At 41.1% G+C, this 10099-nt stretch overlaps 1 protein-coding gene across 2 annotated transcripts in view; it reads right to left on the reverse strand.

Moving 5' to 3' along the window:
• Window positions 1-9517, reverse strand: part of EMB (embigin) — a 52886-nt gene extending 43369 nt beyond the window's left edge. The window contains exon 1 of one of the 2 annotated variants that reach the window (XM_017867682.1): window positions 8946-9517. In XM_017867682.1, coding sequence (XP_017723171.1) covers window positions 8946-9060 — 115 coding nt within the window. In that variant the 5' untranslated portion in view covers window positions 9061-9517. The remainder of the gene's footprint in view (window positions 1-8945) is intronic. The other variant, XM_017867681.1, reaches the window with a different exon arrangement.
• Between the last annotated feature and the right edge of the window lie 582 nt (window positions 9518-10099).

The raw sequence follows: 10099 nt of genomic DNA on the forward strand, positions 1-10099 counted from the left end.
GAGGGATTGCATTGGGGAGTTATACATGATATAAATGATGAATTGATGGGTGCTGACAAGTTGATGGGTGCAGCACACCAACATGGCATAAGTATACATATGTAACAAACCTGCACGTTATGCACATGTACCCTAGAACTTAAAGTATAATAAAAAAAAAAAAAGAAAAAAGTGTAACAAGCAACTACTATTAAAATAAGCTTATTATTCTTTCTCTTTACCTTTCTCACCTCTATAGTGATTGCTATCAACATGCAGTACTTAATAAAGCTTAATTTTAACATTCCGATATACAGCCTTATAAATGTGCAACTCAATTACAGAAACACTGATAGGAATGAATATTATATATTATTCATAAAATGGAGATTTGGAAATAAGAATATATTTCCTCATGGAAGCAATATTATATATAACCATGTGATCCCATGCCAAATTGTAAACGCCACTTAAGCCATGATATGGTTAAACGTTAGCTTAAAAATACCTAATTACTAAGTAAAATACTGATTATACACAACACATGGAGAATTATGGGTTTTAGGCACACAGTGCCCTATCCCCTGTCCATAAATGCAGCAGAAGGAGGAGAAAGGAAATAAGGCATATCTGAGTCCTGGAAATTATACTCCAGAGAGATTCATCCAAAAAAGAAGAAAAACAAGGGGAAAAAAAAAAAAAAAAGCTTGTCAAAAAATTCTAGTTATCGGGGCTGGGTGCAGTGACTCATGCTTGTAATCTCAGCACTTTGGGAGGCTGAGGCGGGCAGAGCACGAGGTCAGGAGTTCGAGACCAGCCTGGCCAGCATGGTGAAACCCCGTCTCTATTAAAAATATAAAAAATTAGACAGGCATGGTGGCGTGTGCCTGTGGTCCCAGCTACTTGGGAGGCTGAGGTAGGAGAATTGTTTGAACCCAGCAGTCGGAGGCTGTAGTGAGCTGAGATCATACCACTGTACTCCAACCTGGATGACAGAGTGAGACTCCATCTCCAAAAAATATATACACACACACACACACACACACACACATATATATATACACACACACACATATACACACACACACTACTCCTGATGGGGACATTTGTAAGTCAGACTTTCTAAGTCAGGGACAGACAATACTCCACATAGAGAACTCTTGATATTTTCTGCATAGTATGGAAACTATTAGACAAGAAGCCTTTACAGACAAGTGTTTTTTTTAAGGCCTACTGACAAGTACAACGTACACTTTCACCAGTCTTGTAAAACTATTTTAAAAACCAGATGGTATAGGAATGGAAATAAACTGATCTTTTTTAAAATATATAATTTTGGCAATAATATACATTTCAAAGGGCAATGTAAAATTCTCATGTTTCAAATCACCTCTACATGGGTCACTAAGATACTTTAACAGTAAAACTTATGCCAAATAAAAACTTATTAAAAAATAAACCCCAAAAGTTAATAACTAAGATTTCTATTCTTTCTAAAGACTGTAGATTTGTTAAATGTTTCCATCGTTAGTCTATTCAGTAAGAGTTGGGATTTTTTTCAGTGGCTTTCAACTGAGGGTAGTTTTGCCCCACAGGAGACATTTGGCAATGTCTGAAAGCATTGTGCCTGTCACAATTGGGGGAAGATTACTACATTTATTTAGTAGGTTACATTAGTTTCCACATCAAGTTACCACAAATTAGGTGTCATAACAAATGACTACAAATTTGGTGGTAAAAACAACAGAAGTATATTCTTTCACAGTTCTGGAGGCCAGGAGTCTGAAATCAAGGTGTTGGCAGGGCCTACCTTCTCTGAACTCTCTAGTGAAGAATCCTTCCTTGCCTCTGCCTAGCATCTGGGAGTTGCTGGCAACCTTGGCATTCCTTGACTGGTGGTAGCTGCATTAGTCCAACATCTGCCTCTGTCTTCACAGGATCATCTTCCCTCTGTGTATATCTCTGTCCAAATCTCCCTTTCCTTTCTTTTATAAAGACCACAGTCATTAGGTTTAGGGCTTACTCTAATTCAGTATGACCTTATTTTAGTTCATTACATCTGCAAAGACCCTACTCCCAAATAAGGTCACTTTCACAGGTACCAAAGATCAGGGATTAAACATATCTTTTTGGGGTGTACAATTAACCCACCACATATGTAGAGGCCAGGGATGCTGCTAAACATTTTAGGATAACAGCTTGCCAGGACAAAGAATTACCCAACATAAAATGCCAATAGTACCAAAGTTGAAAAACCTTGATTTTGAACAGGTACATCGGCAACCCTGATTCTTCAATGTGATGATTCTTAATAATCTTCCAATGGCCCTGTGGCCCTAAATTCCTGTTCTGCATAGTTTAGGTGCAGACATTTTAAAGTATGAACATTTTTTGCCACCATTCCCTCCCAAGAACACCCTCCTGCCAGGGGTCTATTTTGAGGACTTTTTATGAAGGAAAACTACATGCTGGATGGACGCTGAAATGCAAACCAGGAAAACAGTTATAGTTATTAGCTATCTTACTGCTATTGGCTAAGTTACAAAAGCACTTTGGGCTTCAAGATCAATCAAACGAAGTATCTAAATTCCCTTTCAGTTTCTCAGAAGTATATAATTGTAAGGCTATTAAAAGCTTCTGGTTTGGGATTAGAGACACATTAGTACAATAACCTCAATAACTTCAAAAATGCCAGGAAAATGCTATTTAGAATAACAACTCTTTAAAGGCAACATTCATTATTTCTATTCTAACATTACTTGAGATAGTCTATGTTTAAATAGCGGCAATTTTTATCAGAAGTAGAGTTTATTTTTAGCAAAGTGTTGTGAGGTTTGTTCTCCTACATCAGCATATATGTCATAAGTTGTTAATTTCTAACATTCACCTTATATTGTGCAATATGTGAGACCAGCTGTATAAAGTTAATGTCAAAAGATTACACTCTAGGACAAATAGCCTCAACACATGTGATTTGTTTCTGTTGGAGGGCATATATACCTTTGGAAAATGATACCTAAAAACATTAACAGATTTCTCAACTATTGTTTTAGTTTAATGCCTATGTAAACTGAATCTTTCTCAGGTAAACTAATTCTTTTTGTTTCTTTTCAAACAATCTCAAAGTAGCAGAAACATTTCAAGAACAGAACATTTTCTCCTCTGAACCATGTGAGAGTAAGTTTCTGACCTGATGTTTCATGCCCCACTAAAACATTACCATCTATTTCCTACAAAGGACATTTCCCATACCATCCCAATACAGCCATTAAAATCAAGAAATGAATATATATGAAGCACCATATTGTCCCTATACCTCATCTAAATTTCAAAAAAAAGTCCCTATAATGCACTTGGTAGCAAAAGGTTCCAGCTCAGAATCAAACATTGTCATTGGCTGTCACTTCTCTCTAATGTGGCTTCACTCTGGAACTGCGACAGTCTCTTCTGACTTTCATAACCTTGACACTTATTAAAATTCCAAGACAGTTCCGCTGATATATGATTATATTTGAGGCAGGCACATTTGGCAGGAACATCATAGAAGTGATGCTGTGCTCTTCTTACCAGATCGTCTCAGATGGCACACCATTTTTTGGTCTTTGATCGTTTGATTAAAGTGCTGTCTGCCAAGCTTCTGTATCTTTTTCCCTTGACATTAATAAGCATATTCTGAAGAGTTACTTTGAATCTTTAGTACTTTGTACCCCATCAAATTTTTCATTGATTCATTTTTAAATTTGCAGTAGTTGGTACTCATGAATCCTCATATTATTAGATGGGTTATAATCCACTAATATTATTATTTATTTTGATGCTCAATTTTGTCCCAGATTTGTCCAGTAGGAACCCCTTCATGTTGGCTCCTGTATCTTGACATGACTCATTATCCTTTGAGCACTCCACTGCTTTCTGGCACAAGATGTTCTAGGCTTATCTGCTACTTTCCCACTCAAGGCCTGAAATCAGCCATTTCTCCAAGAAGGCTTGGTTACTATTAGCAAAGAATGGTATTTAGAATCCAAGATCTGGGGGCTAAGTATACTCATCACTACTGGAAATCACTGCTAAGAATACATGTGCACACATTCGTATACACACACATACAACTTATAATGTATATGATACACATATATGTATATGACATGCATATGTATTCATCATACATATATTTACACATATACTTGTTTAAATCTATATACCTATATAGACATAGGTAAAGAGACAGGGATTTAATGTCATGGGTTCACAGGGATACTGCCAACTGCAATCCAACACCACAGGGTTCATTCTACTTTTTCCCTATCTTTATTTCATTCTTCTCTAGTGAAAAACCTTGATCCTATTATCGTTCCTAGATTTAATTATTTGATCAATCACCCTGTATATTACTAAACTCTCATTGCCACTACCACACCTGTCCCCACAGAGATGTCTTCCTTACCCACTCAGGCTCCAACCTCCATCGCTGGTCTGACCCTCCTACATGCTTTCCTCCACATCTTGTTTGGGATCAAATATCACCCATCTGCTGCTCCTGCACAAAAGCCTTGTTAAATCAACTCTGGGACCCTGTGTCAAGCTGCCTGCTGCAGAAGCACCCATTCACTGTGCTCAGGCCCTAACACTCCACACCAGGCTGCCCTCCTGCCTGGATGCCATCCTTACCAGGGTCAGCCTCAGATATCCTGATCTGGGCCCCTTGGGCTCCATCCACTTAGTAAGGATGTCTCCTTGCTCTTCCCCATCAAATAACTATAGGACCTATCGAGGGAAAGATGAGAGGGAAGAGAATGAGGGTGACAGAAGATGAGGAAGAGTCAGTTGCCCTAATTCTTAACAAATGTTTTAAACATATAATTTTTTTGTGATGATAAATTTAGGGTAAAAATGTTCATGCATCAGAAACATCACTATTAAAGGTAGGCTTAGGCTGGGCACAGTAGCTCTCGCCTATAATCCCAACACTTTGGGAGGCCGAGGCAGGAAGATTGCTTGAGCTTAGGAGTTCAAGACAGCCTAGGCAACATACTGAAACCCATCTCTACAAAAAATACAACAATTAGCCTGGTGTGGTGGCATATGCCTGTAGTCCCAGCCATGTGGGAGGCTGAAGTGGGAGGATCCCTTGAGCCCAGAAGTCAAGGCTGTAGTGAGCCATGAGTGTGCCTTGGTACTCCAGCCTGAGTGACAGTGAGACCCTGTCTCAAAAATTAAATCGATGAATGAATAAATAAATAAAGGTAGGCTTATGGCTAACCTGTTCCCTTTAAACAGATTTTAGTCTTTGATCATTTGATCAAAGTGCTGTCTGCCAAGCTTCTCCACCATAAAGTTACTCTTTTTCCCTTGATATTAATAAGCACATTCTGAAGAGTTACTTTGAATCTTCAATACTTTGTGCCCCATCAAACTTTTCACTGACTCATTTTTTAATCTACATCAGTCGGTACTCATGAATTCCCATATTATTAAATGAGTTGCAATTCACTAATATTATTATGTATTTGATGCTCAATTTGTCCCAGATTTGTCCAGTGGGAACCCCTTTAAATGTCCTTAAAGGTAGAAACTGCTAGCATGTTCTACTGAGATATGGACTAACAATGTCAGACATATGTGGGTGCTTGAATAATATCTGCTTCAAAAATATTTATTACTAGAAAGCTGCTGTGTTTGGGGTGAGGGGTTAGTAGGGAAGGGGGTTCACAAAGGGAATGTAAAAGCCATGTCCTCTGGAAGTTAAAAGGATCATTTAAAATGATTCCACTGCAAACATTTTTCAAAAGATAAACATGACCCATTTCTCCAATTTGTGCCATGTAATAGTAATAATAATGATATTTAAACACTCCCACTGATGTATCCTTTACAAAGATATATTATAGGTCTTATTTAATCAAAAAACCTTAGAAGAGTCTCTGTACCTAATTTTATTCTAGGACTCAAACTGTGTCAGCATGTCATTCAGTGTAAGTCAGACATTTAGAAGCAGAGGCTATGCTGTCAGTAGCTCTGAACTTTCATAGACATTTCCAATTAGCTCAGAGAGACAATTGGATATTGTGCTTAAGCACTGTGTTTAAGAAAACGGGCACTGGATGGACCAATGCCCAACTTCCTGCTCTACTGCTTAACTAAGTATGCGTATTTGGGCAATTACTTAATCTAAGCCCCAATTTCTTCATCTTGAGCCCAGAAGGTCAAGGCTGCAGTGAGCTGTGAATGTGCCTCTGCCCTCCAGCCTGAGTGACAGAGTGAGAATTCCCCAGGAGTGCAGAGGTTCTCAGAACTGCGATACTCTCAGATGAATTTTGAAAGGTGAATCAGGGATAGAAGAATTGGGGATACCCAGAAGGGAGAAAACGTCCTGGACAATTTCTTTTTTTTTTTTTTTTTCCAGCTGGAACTAAAAAAAATGCTAACTCATAGGGCCCTATATATAATAGACTATTCTTATTATAAAATTGACTCCCAAAGTCTTAGGTTACAGAAAAACCTATGTCCAAGTTATGTAGGTCATACATCCTAGGTCCACGAAATATCCAGTAAACCTCCCACAATATCCTTTGGCAAAGAGAAAACTAAATTTCACAGAGATCAATACAGAATCTAGAAAACAAGCTGAGAGTGCCTGACAATTTTTAATTCTGGCTTAAATTCGATGCTAACATCATAACTTTTGTCTTGTACATTATTCCACAATTTTAGCTTAAGTGGAGCTAAAAGGACAGAACTTATACCATATACATAGAGGGACATCCTCTCCCCCCATTCATCTTATTGATTTACACCTTCATTTATTCCACTTTCATTTGTTTCCTTTTTCTTCTCTCTCTTTAGAGATATTCTCTGCATATCAACTTAACCCTGATGCCTATTGAATAAGTATTTACCTAACAGTGCACTCTCTAGACCGTATCATTTTAAAGCTGTAGTTTTTAACCAGCTTAAAATCACATTTAAAGCTACACAGGGAGCTGATAAAAATTCTTAATGCCCACACTGAATCCCAAGCCAAATCAACCAGAGTTTTGTAGGGAAAGATCCAGGTATCAGAATTTTTCAAGCTCTCTGGTGTTTCTGACATACAGTCAAGTAGAGAATCAAAGTTCTACAATGAATCCAGAATGCACTAGTTCTCAGAACTGCAATACTCTGAGGTGAACCAGGGATAGAAGAATTGGAGATACCCAGAAAGGGGAAAAATGTCCTGGACAATTCTGTTTCTTTTACTTTCTTTCCTTTTTTTTTTTTTGAGACAGTTTTGCGCTGTCACCCAGGCTGGAGCTTAGTGGCACCATCACCATGATAGCTCACTGCAGCCTCAAACTTTGGGCTGAAGCAATCTTTCTGCCCTGGCGTCCCAAGTACCTGGGACTACAAGTGTACATCACCACAACCGCACTTTAAAAAGTTGTTTTTAATAAAAAAGGGACCTTGCTATGTTGCCCAGGGTGGTCTTGAACTCCTGGATTCCAGCCATCCTCCCACCTCAGCACCCAAAAGTGCTGGAATTACAGGCCTGGACAATAAGTGATATGATGGAAAAGAGATGTGGCACAAGGAAATTTAGAACTGGAGCAACCCAAGATGTTCTGTCCAAGTTGTTAACGAGACCTTTTAAAAGGCATTTATAAACATTAATAGTCTTACCTTTTGATTATCCTTCTTTCTCTATGGTGTATTACAAAAATTCCACATATTACAAGCCCACGAAAATAAATTCCCATGAGAGTTTCAAAACTTCTTGCAGAATAACGTCCCAATTTTAGTTACTGGTGGCCAATATTTACCTTGAGAGTAGCTTGAGAGGTGGTGGTGTTTTATTACCCTTACTGGCTGCTAACATTAATGACACAGAAACCTGCAATAGGTTGGATGGAATCCTTGTAACACGAAAAGTAATTATAAACAGGTGAAGGTAAAATGGCAACTTTCATGTTGGCTTTGGTAATGTTTTGCACGTAATCCCTCTGTCAAAGTATCTTAAACAATAAAACAACAAGCAACAATCACACACACACACGCACACACACATTTTGTTTTCAAAGACCACGGTGTAAAATGAAGATACACACACGTTATACTGTAAGTTGTGGCTCTTTGGTTGGCTGGTTGGTTATGAAGTTTTTCCCCCTCTCAGCTCTAAAAAAAAAAACATCCTCGGCAAGGTGAGGTGGCTCACGCCTGTAATCCCAGCACTTTGGGAGGCCGAAGCGGGCGGATCACCTGAGGGTGTGAGTTTGAGGCCAGACTGACCAATGTGGAGAAACCCCGTCTCTACTAAAAATATAAAATTAGTGTGGCGTGGTGGCGCATGCCTGTAATCGCAGCTACTCTGGAGGCTGAGAGAGGAGAATTGCTTGAACCTGGGAGGTGGAGGTTGTGGTGAGTCGAGATCACGCCACTGCACTCCAGCCTGGGCAACAAGAGCAAAACTGTCTCAAAAAAAAAAAAAAAAAAAAAAATCCTCAAAGCCAACCCATCTGCCAAGAGGAGAGAAGGAGGTAAGGGGGCGCCTTACTCTGGAATCAAGAAAAGGGAGTAGGCCTTGGGAAAATGTGGCTTTCAAAATTCATTCCACATTTGCACAAGCCAAGTCGCTAGCTGGTCCCTGCATCCACCTACACACCCCACTGCCCTCTTCCTAGGAAAAACCAGACTCTCCCCCATTACCTACGCCCCCGAATTGCGGGGCGCTGTTTGTTCAAGACTCGCCCCGAAGAGCGCAGGAGCGCGAGCCGCCCCAGTTCCAGAGTTCAGCTTAGGTGACACAAACGTAACCAATGGGAGGCCGCCGCCGCCGCCAATCACCACCCACCCTTACCAGCATCCCGGCGCCTCTCCCCGCCACCCTTGCCCGGCGCGCCGGCGATGCCCTCTGCCCGCGGGGACCCAAGCCTCGCGCGCCCCTTCCTGCGCGCCCTCCCCCCTCCCTACCCTGGCCCCTGTACCCATCATACCTAGGGCACTGCCGTCCGCCGAGCTTGGGCGCGCGGTGGCGAGAAGGCACTGAAGGAGGAGGAGCAACCGGGGCGTAGGCGCCCTGGCCGCCAGCAGGCCGGGGAGGGCGCGCATGGCGCCGAAGGGTCCGCCTCGGTCCTCGTGGAGACTGCGCCCTCAGCTCGCTGCCGCGAGTGTCCGGAGTCCCTGCGCACACTCGCCGGTGGCCCGGCGCCCGCAGTCAGTGCTGCCGGCAGGGCGCTGAAGAAAAGGCGGAATGGGAGGGGCCCGGCCGCCTTGCCCTATTCCCCCGAGGCGCTCTCACCGCGCCCTGCCCTCCACCAATTGTGCAGCCCTCAGCCGGCTGCTGGCGTTCCCGGATGTGCGGTGCTACTTCCCGGCTGCAGTCTCTCTGGCCGACGCCCTCTCGGCTCTAACAGGTCCAGGTCGGGAGAGAGCTTGGGCAGGTTATGTCTAGCCCATCTGCTGGGGAGAGGTTGAAACTCTCCCTGCAAACTGGCCTTTGCACTTCACCTGAGGCAGGTTTCACTAATTTGCTTTGATGGGAGAGATGAGAGTATAGAAGACTTTTCTCCTCCCCGACCCCGGACATCTTTGGACTTTCTGTTGTTGTTGTTGTTGTTGTTGTTGTTGTTGTTTCCTGTCCACTTTTTATTATATTTCCTTCAAGAATGAATGATGCTTTACTTCATTTATATGTTTTCAGAATGTGAATTATAACAAATATTCTATATACAGCAGAAGGTAAAAAAATAAGTAGCATTTCTGGTGTCATAAACAAAAATTTGTGAAGATGTTCATTATATTTATCTATCCAAAGTTATAAGGAACATAAAAAATATTATCTAACAATTAATTTTTTAACACAAGTATATAGATTTTTATTAATTTTGGAGCTTGATGGATCCAGATTATTTACTTGTCTTTATATTTTATGTGTACATAAATATGCTACATCTACTGAAAATGTATTTGTAAAACAAAAAATAGCACAGCATGTTGTTGGAGAGTCAATGCCTTGGCCAATAAAGAATACTTTCCAACTGGCTGCAGTGGCTCAAGCCTTTAATCACAGCACTTTGGGAGGCTGAGGTGGGCATATCACCAGAGGTCAGGAGTTCGAGACCAGCTTTGCCAACATGCTGAAACTCCG

The sequence above is a fragment of the Rhinopithecus bieti genome, unplaced genomic scaffold (genome assembly GCF_001698545.2).
Source record: "Rhinopithecus bieti isolate Rb0 unplaced genomic scaffold, ASM169854v2 scaffold_4381, whole genome shotgun sequence".
NCBI classification, from domain to species: domain Eukaryota; kingdom Metazoa; phylum Chordata; class Mammalia; order Primates; family Cercopithecidae; genus Rhinopithecus; species Rhinopithecus bieti.